The 19,125-nt window shown below is 41.4% G+C and overlaps 1 protein-coding gene and 1 long non-coding RNA gene across 4 annotated transcripts in view; one reads left to right on the top strand and one right to left on the bottom strand.

Moving 5' to 3' along the window:
- Window positions 1-17,429, top strand: part of pard3ba (par-3 family cell polarity regulator beta a) — a 178,517-nt gene extending 161,088 nt beyond the window's left edge. For both annotated transcript variants that reach the window (XM_047355690.1, XM_047355689.1), the window contains one exon: window positions 16,297-17,429. In XM_047355690.1, the coding sequence (XP_047211646.1) occupies window positions 16,297-16,720 (424 nt within the window). In that variant the 3' untranslated portion in view covers window positions 16,721-17,429. The remainder of the gene's footprint in view (window positions 1-16,296) is intronic.
- Window positions 1-19,125, bottom strand: part of LOC124861753 — a 92,758-nt gene that overhangs the window by 30,751 nt on the left and 42,882 nt on the right. For both annotated transcript variants that reach the window (XR_007036735.1, XR_007036734.1), the window contains exon 2: window positions 6,306-6,440. This is a non-coding gene — a long non-coding RNA (uncharacterized LOC124861753). The remainder of the gene's footprint in view (window positions 1-6,305; window positions 6,441-19,125) is intronic.

Genomic DNA, 19,125 nt, shown 5'->3' with positions numbered 1-19,125 from the left:
GGCTCTCATTAGCATACATTTGGCCTGCCTTTGTGTGGAGCCGACTGGGGCTGCAGCTGGAGGGTTGGGAGCAAAGGAGGTGAGAGTTTGCATAAGTGTGTGTGTGTATGCATGGATATAACAGGAGATGAAGCAAAGTATCTCACAGATGGGAGCATACAAAGAGAGGTGGAAAGCAGGAAAGAGGTATGAGTCAGGGAGATGGCTGCGAAGATGTTTTGCTACATTTTTTTGGAAATCATAATTTATTTGTTTATTCTATTAAAGATGTTCAACAAAGAAAATAGTATATTGACCTGATTTGAGTGTTTGCTTTGTGGTCTTGAATAGATTTCCATTTATTTGTGTATTGAAATTGGAAGGTAGAGCTTTAATAGCTTTAAAAGGGCTTTAATATACATGGGATCGCTGTGTTTACACAAATATAGTAATAAATTGGATACTCACATGGTAGTCTGTATTCCTGACATATTTGGATTGATGGATGTTTAACGTCAACTTTGTCAACACAAAGAAATTAAAGTAATATAAATTTCTGAAATTGTTTTTAAAAAATGCCACTTCTGGTCGGATATACAGGTCCTTCTCCAAATATTAGCATATTGTGATAAAGTTCATTATTTTCCATAATGTAATGATGAAAATTTAACATTCATATATTTTAGATTCATTGCACACTAACTGAAATATTTCAGGTCTTTTATTGTCTTAAGACGGATGATTTTGGCATACAGCTCATGAAAACCCAAAATTCCTATCTCACAAAATTAGCATATTTCATCCGACCAATAAAAGAAAAGTGTTTTTAATACAAAAAACGTCAACCTTCAAATAATCATGTACAGTTATGCACTCAATACTTGGTCGGGAATCCTTTGGCAGAAATGACTGCTTCAATGTGGCGTGGCATGGAGGCAATCAGCCTGTGGCACTGCTGAGGTCTTATGGAGGCCCAGGATGCTTCGATAGCGGCCTTTAGCTCATCCAGAGTGTTGGGTCTTGAATCTCTCAACGTTCTCTTCACAATATCCCACAGATTCTCTATGGGGTTCAGGTCAGGAGAGTTGGCAGGCCAATTGAGCACAGTAATACCATGGTCAGTAAACCATTTACCAGTGGTTTTGGCACTGTGAGCAGGTGCCAGGTCGTGCTGAAAAATGAAATCTTCATCTCCATAAAGCTTTTCAGCAGATGGAAGCATGAAGTGCTCCAAAATCTCCTGATAGCTAGCTGCATTGACCCTGCCCTTGATAAAACACAGTGGATCAACACCAGCAGCTGACACGGCACCCCAGACCATCACTGACTGTGGGTACTTGACACTGGACTTCTGGCATTTTGGCATTTCCTTCTCCCCAGTCTTCCTCCAGACTCTGGCACCTTGATTTCCGAATGACATGCAGAATTTGCTTTCATCTGAAAAAAGTACTTTGGACCACTGAGCAACAGTCCAGTGCTGCTTCTCTGTAGCCCAGGTCAGGCGCTTCTGCCGCTGTTTCTGGTTCAAAAGTGGCTTGACCTGGGGAATGCGGCACCTGTAGCCCATTTCCTGCACACGCCTGTGCACGGTGGCTCTGGATGTTTCTACTCCAGACTCAGTCCACTGCTTCCGCAGGTCCCCCAAGGTCTGGAATCGGCCCTTCTCCACAATCTTCCTCAGGGTCCGGTCACCTCTTCTCGTTGTGCAGCGTTTTCTGCCACACTTTTTCCTTCCCACAGACTTCCCACTGAGGTGCCTTGATACAGCACTCTGGGAACAGCCTATTCGTTCAGAAATTTCTTTCTGTGTCTTACCCTCTTGCTTGAGGGTGTCAATAGTGACCTTCTGGACAGCAGTCAGGTCGGCAGTCTTGATGAACCAGGCTGGGAGTTTTAAAGGCCTCAGGAATCTTTTGCAGGTGTTTAGAGTTAACTCGTTGATTCAGATGATTAGGTTCATAGCTCGTTTAGAGACCCTTTTAATGATATGCTAATTTTGTGAGATAGGAATTTTGGGTTTTCATGAGCTGTATGCCAAAATAATCCGTATTAAGACAATAAAAGACCTGAAATATTTCAGTTAGTGTGCAATAAATCTAAAATATTTGAATGTTAAATTTTCATCATGACATTATGGAAAATAATGAACTTTATCACAATATGCTAATATTTTGAGAAGGACCTGTAGGACACTTGATTCCCACTTAAAAATCCTAAAATCACATGCTGTCATAGCACAACAGGAGCACATTTTTAGAACATCCTGAATAAGCATTTCTCTTTAAACCTCAGACATTGAGTCTAGTACTCCTGACTGTTGAAGTGAGAGTTAACGCCACAGTGAGATCCAAAGAGCTGTCTGAGGCCTTCAGAAAGAAGACTGTAGCAGCTTATGAGACTGATGAGGGATTTAAAGACGTCTCACCACTGTAGAGAAAATATTCTATAAGTGGAGGACATTCTGAACTACTGCCAACATGCCCAGGTCTGGCTGCCCAAGCAAGTTTACCCTGAGAGCAGACCACAAGATGCTAGAAGAAGTTTCCAAACATAGACCAGGACCTCTGGAATAATAATAATAATAAGCAGAACGACCTGGTCAACTTACCATTATAGAATCAACCATGAGTTTTACCATGAATCAGAGGGTGTTTGAGGAAAACGTGAGAGCTTGTATAAACAGATTTTAGCTGAATAAGAACCAGACCCTGCAACATAATAACCCACAGATGTTTTAGGACGCAAAGTATCGGAATAGATGCTTTGGGGTGACTCGAAAGGGGATGAACATACAAGAAACCCCTCAGAGATCTCACAGCTGAACGTGGGTTTGGGGTGCTCCAACTTTTTCCCTCTGCTAACAAAAAAAACATTTTCAGCCATCTTTTGATTAATGAGTAATATATGAGGTTATTTTTGATAAAAAGGACACATAAGTCTGAGTTTCCTTCAAGAAGTTTCTGTTTCTATGGTTTTCACGATATGTGGTTGGGATCATTGCAGTGCTGTAACACACTGCAGAAAAGTATGGCCCAGGCTTCTGATTCTATTCAAGGAATAGACCTTCCCTGAGTTAATTTTCCCACAAACAAAAAAAAAAAAAACAGACCTGCAGGTTACAGCATGCCCCATTATCTACTTTATTCTTCTGGAAAATATTTCTCATCACATTGCTGCAGCCCAAAGTCTAGATGCAATAAATCAGCTTCCTGGCCTGGCTATTCCCACGTCTCAAATTAAGAAACTTGAAGTAGTTTGTTCCAAAGTAGCGAGGTGTGATGGAAAGAAACCTCACCCTGAAGCTGGCTTCTTGGGGCTACTGCACAGCACAGCAAGCCAGTAAGTGAATCTCAAGGCTTGGAGAGAGGATTTGGAAAGAAAAGCTGGAAGTGGTAACACAGAGAGGTTCGCCCCAGGGAGGGTGAGAGTACTACTTTGGCTCTTACCTCACTCTCCACCGGCCATTAACGTGGGGGTGTAGCTCAGCCTCCGGATAGGCTCTACGCTTTGGGACGCACACAGAAACACAAGGCCATGTGGAGAATATTAACATCATTACCGATTCAAAAAGGCAGGTCATGGTGGCAGTGACCCAAGCCCTGGTTATCCAATCAGAACAACCCTTGACCCACTCCCCTAAGGTGATTGGATTAGAGGGGGCAGGCTGGCACCACGTTGCTGGTCATAGCTGATTAATGTGCAACTGATGACCACAGAAGATATTCTCACATGTGAACCATGGGACAGACACATGTACCAAAACCCCTCTTTGGACTGAAATCCAAATCATATGTCAAGCAGGCTGACAAACACCAGCTTGGAGAAGACCTCTAGCTGGCACCTCTCTGTGAATGTATGATTATAGTCAATCATTCTGAGGAGGCTCTCATGGTTATCGTTTGTGGAGAGACTGAAATCCTCTGCTCCAATCAAGACCTCTTTGTTCCACCTTATAAAAACCAGGGGCAACTTCTTGATTCTCTGCAGCATGCCGAGTGGCCTGAAGTATGTGTAGAAGTGTCCCTTAAGGGCTCTCATCTGACCTTCCTGAATAGCTCAAACACATTCCTCCCGAGCCTACAGCCACTTGGCTTCTCTAACACGTACCAGCACATGAACCTTTATGGAGGCTTCATCACACCAGGATATAACGACTTACATCCATACTGGACACTCGTAGAAACAGAGAATAAAAAAGACACTTCTCTAAATCCCCATCTTTGTTTTAAATAATCAATAATCTGTGTAGATTTTTTTTTTCAGTTCAGGTTTGACCAATCTGTATACTTACTGGCCACTTTATTAGGTACACCGGTTCAGTTGCTTAACACAAATCAGCCAATCACAGAGTGGCAGCATTCTCCATGTCTAGTTGACTTGCTGAATTTCAGTGGGAAGATCAGAACGAGGAAAAACAGGGGTTCAAGTGACTTTGAACATGGGGTCACTGATGGTGCCAGATGAACTGGTCTGAAACCGAAACTGCTAGTTTTGCTGAAATTATTAAGGACAATCATTTTACGGTTTGCAGAGAATGGTCAAACATCGGTTGGGTAGAAGAAAATGGGCATACTGGTCTGAGATGATAGAAGGCAACAGTCGCTAAAATAACCACCAATTAAAACCAAGGCAGGACCACAATGACTGCCACTTCTGTCAGCTTAGAACAGGAAACTGAGGCTACAACTCACAGGTTCATCAAATCTGGACAATAACAGATGGCTCAGATGAGTCGCGATTTCATCTGCAACATTCAGATGGTCAGATCAGAATTTGGTACGAGCAACATGAATTATGGGTCCATCCTGCCTTGCATAAACAGTATAGGATGGTGATAGTGGTTGAGATATAATCCTGTGGGTTTTTTTGTGCTGGCATATTTTGGGCTCCTAAGTACCATTGGGTCATTGTTTAAACACCACAGCCTGCCTGAGTTTTCTTCAGACCATGTCCATTCTTGTTGACCATCATCTTATGGCTGCTTCCAGAACCAATAACTAGGGCCCACATGACAACATGGTTTATTGAACATTGCTATAAGTTCCCTGGCCTCAGTGGCCTCCACTGTAACCAGATCTAAGTTCAGTAGAGAACCTTTGGGATGTAGTGGAACGGTAGATTTGCATCATGGATGTCCGGCTGACAAATGTGCACCAACTGTGCGATGCTATCATGTCAAAATTGATCAAAATCTCCAAGAAATGTTTCTGACATCTTGTTGATTCTTTGCAAAACCGGGTTAAATCCAATACATGTCAGATGTACCTAATAAAGTAGCCGATGAGTGTGTTTTGAATTTAATGTCTCAATCTGAGATTTAATTCGATCATGAGTTACAACAGTGTAGTTTTCAGATGACTATGATGATGCAACAGGGCAACGCATGAACTGCTTTCTTACAACAGGGTTTCAAACCTAAAGCTTAAACCTTGGGGCTCATAATAATACCTTATACTTTAGGGGGTTGCACATTAAGAGTTTTGTGTGTTATGACTGAGACATTGGACGCATCTTGATGAACTGCACTGAGACAGAGCAGTTTATTGAACTTCCACCTAATAGTTTTATAATAGGTGTTGACCCGAACAAGTAGAAAAGATTCAGACAGGATCGTCTGTAATATATAATGTAGTTTTATCATGATGAGATCTCATGCCATGAAGTTCCTTAAATGCTTCTTTTATATCTCCTCCAGTCTAACTTTCTACGTTTAAGTGTGTTGCTCCATCCAGCACAGGTATTCAGCTGCATTTATTGCAGGAATCTGTTATCATTTTCCTTCTGTAATATTGTTTGGTGTGCTGTTTGGAGCTCCTGGTGAATTCATAAGATTTTCTCAGTGTCATCAGAGAAATCATATTGTTGGTGCTCTCATCCCATCTTTATTAAAGTCCTGCTTCTTACAGCGTCGCCGTTTCCCCACCCTGCTGCTGTCCAGCTGTCCAATGACTCACTCTAAACTCATCCAACTCAGTTAGTTATTTCTTCAAGTCATTTAATTCCTCAAGAGCTCATAGTGCATCATATTGAAGCTGTTTTTGGGTTTATATTGCCTCAGAATGCTGGATAAGTGGTTTAAAAGTTTAAATAATAAAAATAAATGAGCAGCCAAAGAGTTCTTGAGGTGGTGTGATTTCCTACGAGGTGTCCTAACCCTTCACTGTTTTTGGTGGCCCTTTATGAAACTGTGGGCAGAAGCAGCAATGTTTGTTGAGCTAACACACTTTGTTCTCAGACACAGAAGAATGTAATAGAATAAGCAGAAGGAAATGAAAGGTCTTAAAGCAGGTCTGTCACATGCACAGCTGAGGCACCAGTGGATCTACCTGTTTACATTAACTCTGCTTTCTCTGCTTTTCACTGATTCCATCAATCCCTCTGACTGCATTTCTCTGTCACTTCTGTTTACGTTTCCCTTAGTCTCTTCTTCACCATCCGTGTCTCCGTTTGTCTCCCAGGGTCTGTGTATGGGAAAATGAAATCAGTGTTTTATAAATAAAACAAAAGACAAACACTTTGAGGCCTTGGCCCTCCTTCTGAGCTCAGTTAGAAATACAAAACCTGTCATAAAAATCTACATCACATTCAGTCCACAAATAAAGAATTCAAATGTTGTCTTCCTCCTCTACGAGGAGATGGAAAGCTCTGGACATACTCTGAGCTGAACAAAGAGATGAGAACATCTAGTCCAAACGATTCCCCATATGTTACCACAATCAGCTCTGACACAAATGTTTTCCCCTCTCTATAGCATGAGAGCTCTGCTTTTTCCTCCACCTTTCAAAAGGTACATCTCATTTTACTGATGCATTCATACAAGTATTCATGTGTTTAATGCATGCCATCATTAAGGTAGACATTATCAGGTTAACTGCGCCTTGCAAAAGTATTATTAAACTTTGACCTTTTCCACATTGTGTCCTGTTACAACCACAAACTTCAATGTATTTTTGGGGATTTGTTGTGATAGGCCAACACAAAGCAGTGCATACATGTGAAAATACAGCATCTCAAGAAAACATGTAATGGATTTCAGAGGGTCCTGCTTGGTGCTGCTGAAGAGACGCATTGCTTCTGTGTGATGCTACCATCACCAGGTATTGCCTTATGGATGGCTTGTTTAGAGCGGTGTTAGTTTCTCAACATGTATACAGTAGCACTTTGCATGTAGCCCAGGTTGTTCAATATTTGTCTCATCTGCCGCCCTACATGTGCTTGTTGCACACTGTAAATGGGACTTATTATGACAGTCGAACATAGAAGTCTGATTTTGGGGAGTGACCAACTAAGCTGTCAGTTTGGGCAGACTGTGTTGGTCTATTTAATAAAATCCCTATAAAATGCTTTGAGGTTTGTGGTTGTAATGTGAGGAAATGTGGAAAAGGTGAAGAGGAATAAAAACATTTCCGCGGCACTGTGGTCAAAATGACATTACATCTGCTTCTGTCATCAACTCTTACTCAACTGGTTTTCCTCGGCTGCTCTTCATTACATCTTTTTTGCTCTGTCCTAAAAATAAATCTCATTTAACTGCTTAGACTCTTTATTGGCAGAACACTCTTAATTTATACTTATTAAAAGCATTAAATGTATTCACAACAGTAGATGAAAACTGGAAAAAGATTATTACCCATTAAATGTTTGTGTAAAAACAAAATCAGAGCTCCTATTTGCACTGGTGGCTCCCATCTCTTGTCATTTTCTAAACCAGAACCCCTGCTGCTACCTGCCACTGATACTGTAAACACTCCTCGTCGCTGCTCAGTATATAATAGTGCTCAGTGTAAACAGGGGCCCATTTAGATGAAGAACGTACGCCAAGGTGAGAGCCAATTTCCAGTGCTGTTGTTGACATAGGCTGCTTCGATTAGCAGAGCTGTCTCGATGGTCGGGGCCACAGTGGGTAATGGTTTCCTCCACGCCTGTTTTGTATCAGCAGCTCTCTGCCTTCACAGTGCGAGCACCGCTGCTGTGATTTTAAGGAGACTAGTAAATGCATCCAACCCTAATGAGTATGATCAACTATCCTAAACATTTCCACAATGTTTAAGGACCATTCTCCTCAGATTAGAGGAAAGGTTTTCCACTGTTTATTGTCCAGAAACTTGGATTATGTAGTCATGCCAATGCGGAGGAAAACTGTTGGTGTCTCTGCAAATTGTGGCAGGGTTTACCCAGAAAAGCTTCAGCTGAAAGCTGAAATGCATCTGGATAAAGGTGCGTAGGAGAGGAAGGAGGTGAGGTGCAGCAGCTGGTACTTTTTTTGCTGAGCAGTTGATATATTTTGCATGCGGTGGGCGTAAGGGTGACCATATAATTGGCAGATGTGCTCATTTGTGCATCCATGTTTTATAGTCAGAACTATAATGAATTCAATGATTAAATGCTATTTAATTGTCATTTGTCATTTCTGTGTGTTGCAACCATTTGTTTAGGGTGCACAAAAAACTGTCATACAGCGTTTAAAACAATGTAAAATAATCAAATGTATAAATAATGATCTAAATCACCAGACTAAATGCTGCTGTTTAAAAAGCAACGCGGCGCATAGTCTTTATAAATATAACGCAAATCTTGGGAAATCTATGTCACTCATATCTACAACACTTTAACACCAATTTACTTAGATTTTGTTACTTAAAATTAAGCACAAATGTTTTGTAATGTCCGTATTTGTTTCTAGACTTTGAAAAGCAGTTTGGTGTCACATTCATTTAGATGAAAAAGTGTACTGCATGTAATTAACACTTTTATTTGATGTTCTGATTAATATTTATCAAGGACACTGTTCTTATCTCAGGCACAGGGACTGCAGTAGCCTGAATTCATGCTTTAGCATCCATGCCAGTTGTTCACAGGGGTGTTCCTGAGCCCATGCAGTGATTTCCACTACACAATCATGTTTGCTTTTTAATTCAGGGCTGCCTGGGAGCCCAAAAATCACGAACATTCAATATTGGTTTTTCACCCCTGTCCCCTGTGTGCAGACTTCTGCAGATGTTTTAATTATATTGTGAAAACATTTGAAAGTATACTTATATTTATGGATAAATGGAGGACTTCAAACACAGTCATGCTGTTTTATACAAAATACACATCCTCCTAGTTTGCATGTGTCTGACAGAGACACATGGTTGTTTTCTTGCTGTTGTAAGTAAGGCTGGTGAGGACTGGGGGTATTTGTGGAGTATGGTGGTGGGAGCGGGCCTAATGAGGGGCAGGGGTTGTTTGGGTGTGGGGTTACTAATTTTCTCCTTCCGTTTCCTAGGGCAGGTGCAGGATAACCACCATATGCACAAATTCCTCACTGTCACAGGGCGGAAGCTGGGCCCAAACTGCAACACACACTCCGATAAGCACACTCACACACTTTGCTTTCTCCGCTGTGTGTGTAATCGTATATCTCCAAACACGTATCCACATGCATAGCTCTGAATGTAATTTTGAGTCTATCACTCCTTCTCTGAGGGTGGTTGGGAGTGTGGTATATGGTGATGATGTTCTCAGAGTGCGAGTCAGATGTATTAGACAGCGTGTCATTACAGCTTTCCACTCTCGCTGGTCCCTGTGGTTCACATCACACCTTGCTCTGTTGTTCCATATAGACCTTAGAGGGACAGACGGGGACGTCTCATTTCTCTCTGCCTGTCCCCTGCTAAACATAGCCTAAACATCAGCTTCTCTCCCTGTCCACATCAACAGTCTCCCTCTTCTGCCACAAATTCAGCACCTGATCAATGCATCAATTTAATGCCTTGTAGAGGTATCGTATATTTAAAACTGTTTACATATCTGTTACAAACACAAACTTCAACATGTAGCGTTGGGAGGTTACACAGTAATCCAACACAAAGTAACCCATTGTTGTAAAGTGGAAGTGAAGCATTTTGATAGAAAGCAGGATGGCTCTATGCTTTCTGACCAATCTAAATACTGCAGCTGGAAGGAAAATTTGTCTGACTAGACAATTCATTTAGCCACTAACTTGAGCCGTTGTGAACTAACTGAATCATCATTGAGATGTTGTGAAGCACTGTTTTCTCTGCGTTTGTGCAGCAGATATGGGTGTTGGAAACGTTGCTCCTCACTGAGATGTATCATTTGTCGTGTGACTGCTTGAACCAGATTATCACATTCCCTGCATCGCTGAAGATGAGAAAGGATGAGATGCAAAAAAAATGAAAGCATTTAAGTGAATGCATGAGAAAACGTGCAGATATTAAAGAGATGCTGCTGCAGAGATGATGGAGAGACAAATGGAGCATAAAGGGGAGAGAGAGAGAGAGAAATGACTGTGCTAATGGGAATAAAGGAGCACAAAGAGGAGAGAAATGAGTGGATTGAAGAGAGATGAAGGATTCTGGGTTTTTGGGTGGCCCTGAGACAAGTTGAGGACCCAGGTGTTCCCCTCCTTTAGCCTGGTCTATCTAGATCTCTTTCCCTCGCTGTGCCTCTCCTGGTGGCCTTCACCATTTAATCTGGATTAATGAGGAGCATGACCTTCGCCTCTTTTTCTCTCTTGCTCTTTCCACTGCTGCTCCCTCTGCTTCATTTCACAGAGCTATCCAAGGAGCAATTTATTTTCACACAGACTAGTCTACACATCGGTTTCTGTTCTGTCACATCTTCATTTCATATTAAGGTTCTGTCTGCAGCGTTCCCTCATTCTGCCCTCCTCCAGCAATATATTCCTTATCTCGGCACTCTGCGGTGCATGTGTGCATGCTGACGGACAAGGCATTGCTGTTAGTTGTTGGGACCACCTGTGAGTCCCATCCAGCTTCTCTGTATGGGTGGTCAGGTCTCTGCAAACACACTATACACACACATGCAGAAGTACACGTCGCCTCGCTCCATGAATATCCTCAGGGGAAGGTCTTGTCAGGCACGAGTGCAGACACACGCTCCTTACCAAGATGTGTGCAGCCTAAACTGTGCTGAGTGACTCATTTTAATTGGCCGGTCAACAGGTGCTGAGCTCGACTCGAGGGACCGGACGGGGGAGACGTAGGGATACAATTACAGAACAAGGGAGAAGCTAAGCTGAAGGCTTCTGTATAATAACTACAGTAGGAGCCATTGTTAAAGGGAGAAGTCGGCGGCTAAATCTGTTGTGTGGTTTCTTTGTTGCTGATGGGTATCCTGTAGGCATGAGTGATATGGACTGAAGATTTCTTGTGGTATTTAGTATAAAAAACAAGATTTATAAAAAATAAAGAGTACCTATTACCAAATCCGCTACGCCACTACACCACTTAAATTTAGATACACAGCTGTTTTGGTTAACATTATGCAATAAGTGCATTCAGCCATATTTTGAAACAACTTATCAACTCTATCATCAAACCAACAGCGGGGGGAAAAATAGTTTGAACAGCAATGGTAACAAACTGAAATACAACCAGTTTTCCCGGTTTTCAAGCAAAATCAACTAGAGTTTATTATTCTTTACCATTACAGAATGACTCATTCCAATCACCATTATCATTTTTTTCATTTATAACTATTAACGACACAGTAACAACCCATCCCTTTTATTTAATCCAAGTCAGTCAGTCAGTCAAGGCACTTCACAACAGTCAGGTTCATACATTCCAGTTAATCCTAACCATTGAACAGTGCAGTCAGAGTTGGTTATTTATTCAAATTGGATACAAAGTTTTTCTATCTAAGGAAACCCAGCAGATTGCATCCAGTCAGAGACTTGCAGCATTCCCTCCTCCTGGATGAGCATGTAGAGACAGTGGACAGTCACTGGCGTTGACCTTGCAGCAATCCCTCATACTGAGCATGCATGTAGCGACAGTGGAGAGGAAAAACTCCCTTTTAACAGGAAGAAACCTCCAGCAGAACCAGGCTCAGTGTGAGCGGCCATCTGCCACGACTGACTGTGGTTTGAGAGAACAGAGCAGAGACACAAAAAGAACACAGAAGTACTGATCCAGGAGTACTTTCTATGGGAAGGAAAAGTAAATGTTAATGGATGTAGCTCCTTTAGTCGTTTCACCTAGAAAGAAAGAACAGATAAACTCTGAGCCAGTTTTCAAGGTTAGAGTCTGAAAGAGAGCACACAGTTAGTCACAGTAATGTTCAGTCAATTGCCATGTCTAGGAGAGGGAAAGGGTTAAACACTGAAAGACAGGGCTTTGTGGATCATCTGTAGAGGGTGAGTATTAAGTTGACAGCAGAAGTTTGGACGATTCCCCTCTCCAGAAAGGTGTCACAGGTAGACACAGAGCCAGGCCAGGTGTAGCTTCTAGGAAGAGAAAAGAGAGAACAAAGTTAAAAGCTGAAATAACAGCAAATAATGCCAAATTGGAGAGTAGTGTGAGAATGTAGCAGAGAGTGAAAGTGGTCATTATGTCCTCCAGCAGCCTAAGCCTATAGCAGCATAACTACACATAGTTTCAGTTCAGATTATTTTGTTAAACGGCGCTTATTTACAACAATGTCGTCTCAAGGAACCCCACAAAGGGTCCCACTGATGGTCATTGTTATACTAAAAACCACAAGGATTGGGATACTTCTCTCTGTCAGACTGATTATAACCATTGGAAAAGAGAAGGGGTCATACAGGTAGCAGAAATGGAGGGTATGTTTGCACCTCAACCATAACTGAGCCGATTTAGGCTAAACCTGACTCCCCCTTACTCCATCCAACAGGGAGGGAGGAAGGCTCCCTCCCTAATAACCTAAGCCACTCTAACTATAAGCTTTATCAAAAAGGAAAGTTTTAAGCCTAGCCTTAAAAGTAGACAGGGTGTCTGCCTCACGGACTAAAACCGGGAGTTGGTTCCACAGGAGAGGAGCCTGATAACTAAAGGATCTGCCTCCCATTCTACTTCTAGAGACTCTAGGAACTACCAGTAAACCTGCAGTCAGAGAACGAAGTGCCCTGTTAGGAACATATGGAACAATCAGATCTCTGATGTATGATGGAGCTAGATCATTAAGGGCTTTATATGTGAGGAGGAGAATTTTAAATTATATTCTAAATTTAACAGGGAGCCAATGAAGGGAAGCTAAAATAGGAGAGATATGATCTCTCTTTTTAATTTTCATCAGAACTCTTGCTGTAGCATTCTGAATCAGCTGAAGGCTTTTAACTGCATTTTGTGGACATCCTGATAGTAACGAATTACAATAGTCCAGCCTTGAAGTAACAAATGCATGGACTAGTTTTTCAGCGTCACTTCTAGATAGGATATTTCTAATTTTGGCAATGTTCCGGAGATGAAAGAAGGAAATCCTAGAAACCTGTTTAATATGGGATTTAAAGGACATGTCCTGGTCAAAAGTAACACCAAGGGTTTTTACTTTATTACCGGAGGTCAATTTAATGCCATCCAGGTTAAGTGATTGGCTAAGCAGTTTCTTTTTTAAAGACTCCGGTCCAAAGACGACAACTTCTGTCTTGTCTGAATTTAGAAGAAAAAAATTTTAAGTCATCCAAGTTTTTATATCTTCAAGACATGCTTGTAGTCTATCTAACTGGTTGGGCTCATCAGGATTTATGGATAAGTAAAGCTGAGTATCATCAGCGTAACAGTGAAAATTTATCCTATGCTGCCTGATAATTTGACCTATTGGAAGCATATATATAGTAAAGAGAATTGGCCCAAGTACTGAACCCTGTGGTCCTCCAAAATTAACCCTGGAGTTTAAAGATGATTTATCATTTACATGAACAAACTGCAATCTGTCAGACAGATAAGATTTAAACCAGCCTAGCGCTGTTCCCCTGATCCCTACAGCATATTCCAGCCTTTTTAAGAGAATATTATGGTCGATTGTATCAAATGCAGCACTGAGATCTAACAGAACCAGAACAGACACAAGTCCATTATCTGAGGCCATAAGAATATCATTAGTGACTTTCAGCAGAGCTGTTTCAGTGCTATGATGAGCTCTGAAGCCTGACTGAAACTCTTCAAACAGGTCATTGCTGTGTAAATGCTCACACATTTGATTAGCAACTATTTTCTCAAGAATTTTAGATAAGAATGGAAGATTGGATATATGTCTGTAATTTTTCAAGTCATCTCGATCAAACGAAGGTTTTTTAGGTAAAGGTTTAATTACAGCTAACTTAAAAGCTTGTGGTACATATCCATTTACTAAAGATAGATTAATCATATCTAAAATGGGGCTGGAAATCAGAGGGAACACTTCCTTAAATAATTTGGTTGGGATTGGGTCTAACATAACATCAGACAGGACAGGGTTATGAGAAAATATTGTTATGTCTTTACACTCAATGCCATATGTCAGCACAAGGTCCAGAGAATGAAGACAAAGGTGGGTAGGTGTGTTAATATTTTGAGCAAAGCCAATTGAGTCTAAGATAGCATTAAAAGCTATATTTAGGCTATCACTTTCAGTGTCAACATGAATGTTAAAATCCCCCACTATAATAACTATCTTCATTTAAAACAGGTGTTTCAGTTTCATTGTCCAACCCATGTAGCTATTGATTGGTTTGGGACTGATCAATAAATCAGACTGAAAGATGGTTGCTACTCCTCCTCCTCGCCCAGTATTTCGAGGAATGTGAAAATTTAAATAATTAGTAGGAGTTGACTCATTTATAGTAACATAATCCTCTTACTGCAGCCAGGTTTCTCTGAGGCAAAATAAATCAATCTGATTGTCACAAATCAGGTCACTAACTAGCAATGTCTTCGAAGAGAGAGATCTTATGTTCAGTAAGCCACATTTAATTGTTTTATTTTTCTTTTCGGTCTGAGTTGTGTTTATTGTTTATGAGATTTTCCTGATTTCCTCCTAGATTATTTTTTAATCTATTCAATTTTGGCCATGGGCGAGACAATGTCTTAATAGGGTAATGGGTGGGTAGCAGTACAGAAGCTGCAGAGAGGTGTATTAAACTACGACCCTGCTTCCTGGTCTGAACCCTGGGTTGTCAAAGTTTTGGAGAACTAATAAATTCGGCCAGATTCCTAGAAAGAAGAGCTGTTTCATATCCTGGAGTGGGAATATTATCCATAGCCAGGCATTTCCTTCTAACCCAGGATTTACTCTGCCTGCGCCGCCACATCACAATTTGCTTCGGTCCTCTGAAGGCCAAAGGATGTCCAATCCAGCACTAAAAAAGCTGTGCCGAATGAAGTGGCCTGTTAGTGTAAATTATTAGGGGTAAAGTATGTTAATTTTCCAGTTCAGAATGAAATAAATCTTGTCTCTAGCAACTCTAACTTTGAGTCAAACTAATATTAATGTGTGTAAGACATTTGTTAGGCTTTAATATTTCAGGTGTGATGCATTCAAACCGTATTTTATAGTAATTGTTGGCCACTTTGATGGACTTTCAGTGTCCTTTATGCCCACATCGATCACAGTGACGATCCTGAAGCTCGTGGGGACACTGATGATGGAGAGGAAAGAGTAGGGTGGAAAAGGTGTCCTAATTGTATCTGATATCTTCGTTGCTATATTCAGTATTATTGCAATGTGATGATTTACTAATAATGTGCTGCCTCAAAGTGCTTTATCAGACTTTAGTGAAACCTTTGAACGCTGATGTAAACTTTTAAGTTGTGTACAACCTCCTCACAAACCGTAGAGAAATAGTAGATTTCGTTTCCCTGACCTCTACAACCACAGAGAAAGAGGCTGTAAAGATGGGCTGTATAAAAGCTGTGTGGTTCTTCAATCCTGTTTTTGACTAAAATATGCCAGAAAACCCTCATTAAGACCTCAGGTTATCATGACTGGCCTCATTTAACGTGACTTAAATGAGGCCAGGAACTTGTTCAGATCTTTACGCTTATAAGTCTTATCACTCAGCCCTGGAAACATAGCATAAGATGGAAAACATTTGAGCAATAATGAAAGGTGAGGAGCTTCTTCTCCTCTCTTGCTTCTCTTTCTCTCCCACCATCGTTCGGAAGCCCCCCGTGTCGCCTTACCCAGGGGTTTAGCCCCTAATCACCCACAGCTAGTGGGCAGGGAACCGGAGACTTCCAGCTGGCTGCCTTGTTACTGCACACCCCTGGGACACACACATTCCCCCACACACACACACAACCTCATATGTGCTTACCAAGGTATTTGCCGTTATCTCTTGGCATCTCTCCATCCACGTCCCCCTGACACCTCGATCCTGCCAAGGCCAAAGCCTCACCGCATAAACTGAACAGGAGGAAGCTGTCCACTCCAAACCAGTTCAGACCAGTAGCAAGTGTGTACTGAATTAACTTTTTGATACCAGTACGTTGAACTGTGTGAATCTTTACTAATAATGTTCATCCGTCCTACAGCACGTTGATACACCCCACTGTTTTCTTTATCTTTCAGGAGGGATCCGTATGATTATCCCACACACTCCAGGCCTGTTCCCAGGGAGCCAATCCCCTACCCCAGTCACTACCAAGGCCCTCCAGTTTCCAGTAACCCCAGCCGTTTGCCACTCCCCCAGTCATCCAACCAGTCTCAGCAGGTGGCAACTAATCAACGTTACCAACCAACCGCGCAGCAACACCGTGCAGCTCTGAGACAGGACATCCCTCCATCTCCGACCGCAGGCCGCAGAGGGCGGCAGTACTACGAGCCCACAGTAGGGAGAGGAGACGGCTACAGGCAGGCTAGCCCTGCCCGATACACCAGCCCAGATAGGTACCCCGTGGATAGGGGGCGCTACGCCAGCCCTGACGGCTACCGTTATGGGGATGAAAGACAACCCGAACCGAGGCGGAAGGACCCCATGATAGGTGCAGTGTAAAATGAAGCCAGTAGTGACAAAGTAAAGTCTAACACCCGGGGTCTTTGCAAAGATTTACATTTAACTGTATATAAATATTAACATATATATTGTTTATGGTGGAGATATTATGCATATTCCAGTATTGCCAAGGTTCACAATGAGTCAAATTTTAAAATGCGGAATGAAATGAGATTAAATTGCACAAATATTTACAATAAACAAGCTGCCAAATAGATGTATAAAATGAAGTAAATCCTAGCAATGAAAGCACTGTATTTTGTCCAGATGGATCAAACTAAAGGCAATAAAGAGGGATGACCTTGTCCAGCTCGATTATACACCAGAGAAACAGGAACTTCTTGTGTCTTTTAGGCCTTGATATTTTGCCGATCGAACTTCTTTTACTTCCTGATAACAAGCTGGGTTATTTTTCTCCTTTTGTCATTTTGCCTTTGATTAAGTGGATGTGGTTACCGTTTGTTGAGATAAATTTAATTGTGATATTTTCGTGTTTTTTCCTAATAAAGTAAATAAATCTCGATCTGCACAAACTTTACTGTTATAAGCTACGCCACCGGTAATGAATTAAAATGAAGCTTTTCCTCTTTAACTTATCAAATCTGAAATTAGTTGCACTGACAAATGTTTAACATATGGTATGAATTAAATATTGTCAATTAAGAGATTTTTTTCTACAAGTACTTTGCAATAAATTTTGAGATTTTCAGCCTCTTTTCATTCTGTTCCCGTTTTACCAGGATATGAATATTTGAAATGTGCTGTCAAATGGCGCCATGAGTCATCACTTTTTAAAAATTCATTACGTTGTTAAGTTGAATTTCTGCAAGCTCAATCTCCAGATAAATTTACCCCGTGAGATGACTGATAAGAGTAGCCAGCCTCCTGATAATGACTGAGTCATCTCCAACAATTAGAGGCAGGAAAATCTCCACTAGAAGATGATTAATACCCAATTTGCTCTCGGTAAGTAAAGATGGCCATGATTGGTGAAATTAGACTTGATATGGTGCATAATTGTGTGTGGAGAGGATTTTTTCAATCAGTTAATGTTTAATTAGCAGCAGGGCTGGAAGGGAAGAGGCATATATGCTGATCAGTCGGGTCTCTGCATTGACTTGACCTTCCTCTGACAAGAGACGAAACAGAGTAACTTTAAATCAGTCACATTGTTTAGAACCAGACACTTTACCGTCAGTCTCACCAACCAATAAACAAATCCCTAGTTACAGATGTCTGCTGGTATCAATGGAAACGATACAATGTTTTTCATGCACGAAAATAGACAGAAGCTCGGTAAACAAAAGGAAAAAGCAACTGTCTGCTCATTATCCTGTGATGACAAACCCAAGGAAATATCATGCTGATAGTTTGAACCAAGCAAAAACAAATAACCATCCAAGATCAACATTAGTCCAGGGGGAAAACCCGGAGATCCTCTTTCCCAGCAACAGGGCTGGTGTAGCGAGAACAAGCTTTGATTAAACAAAGGCCTGATGGTCCCTAAAAATGACGCAGCGGCAGGGTCCTTACTGTGTGGAGTTAGTCTCCATACCATCTTCAATTATTGAACTAAACAAGAGGAGAAATACACAAAGAAGTCCCTTGAACCTAATAACTGGTTGTAGCCCACTCTGAAACAGCTGCCATGAATTGTTTGTAAAAACTGGTTGAGTTTCTCGCATCAAGCTGGAAGGATTTTGGCCCACTCAGCAAGATTATTTTAATTCATCCACTTTTCAGGGTTTTGGAGCATGAGCATCTTGTTGAAGGTCACACCAAACAATCTCAAACAGACTTTAGTCTAGACTTTGACTAAGCCACCCCCAAGACCTTCATTTTGTGTTTTTGAGCCATTCAGAGGTATACTTGCTGGTGTGTTTTGGATCATTCTCCTGCTGCATAACTTGTGTGCTTGAGCTTAGGATTGCAAACTGATGGTCTGACATTCCCCTTCAGGATTTTCAGAGGGAGTTATTCGTGGCGTCATTATGTCAGCCAGGTAACAAAGGCCCAGACCATCACACTACCACCACCATGTTCAATTGTCAACATGCTGTTCTTCTATCAGTGCACAGAAAGTTTTTCTAAACATTTTTGGGGATCATCAAGATGTTTTTGGAAAATGTGAGATGGGTAGATGTTGTTTGGGGTTCGTCTCCAACATCCCGGTTGAGTCAATGTGGTAGGCCAGATTCTCCTGAGAACATTTACTACTGTTCCATGTTTTCTCCATTTGCAGATAAAGTCTCTCACATTGGTTCACCGGAGTCACAAATGCCAAAATAACTTCATCTAAAACCTGATATTTCCAAAAGTTGATGCTGTCATATAATCTAATGAGACTCATGTTATTTGGAAGCCAAACAGGCCCACAGCATCATAGATACCCCACCTAACTTAAC

This window comes from Girardinichthys multiradiatus, chromosome 24, assembly GCF_021462225.1.
Source record: "Girardinichthys multiradiatus isolate DD_20200921_A chromosome 24, DD_fGirMul_XY1, whole genome shotgun sequence".
NCBI classification, from domain to species: Eukaryota; Metazoa; Chordata; class Actinopteri; order Cyprinodontiformes; family Goodeidae; genus Girardinichthys; species Girardinichthys multiradiatus.
The sequence above is the reverse complement of the archived record's forward strand: the minus strand, read 5'-3'. Positions and strand labels throughout refer to the sequence as shown.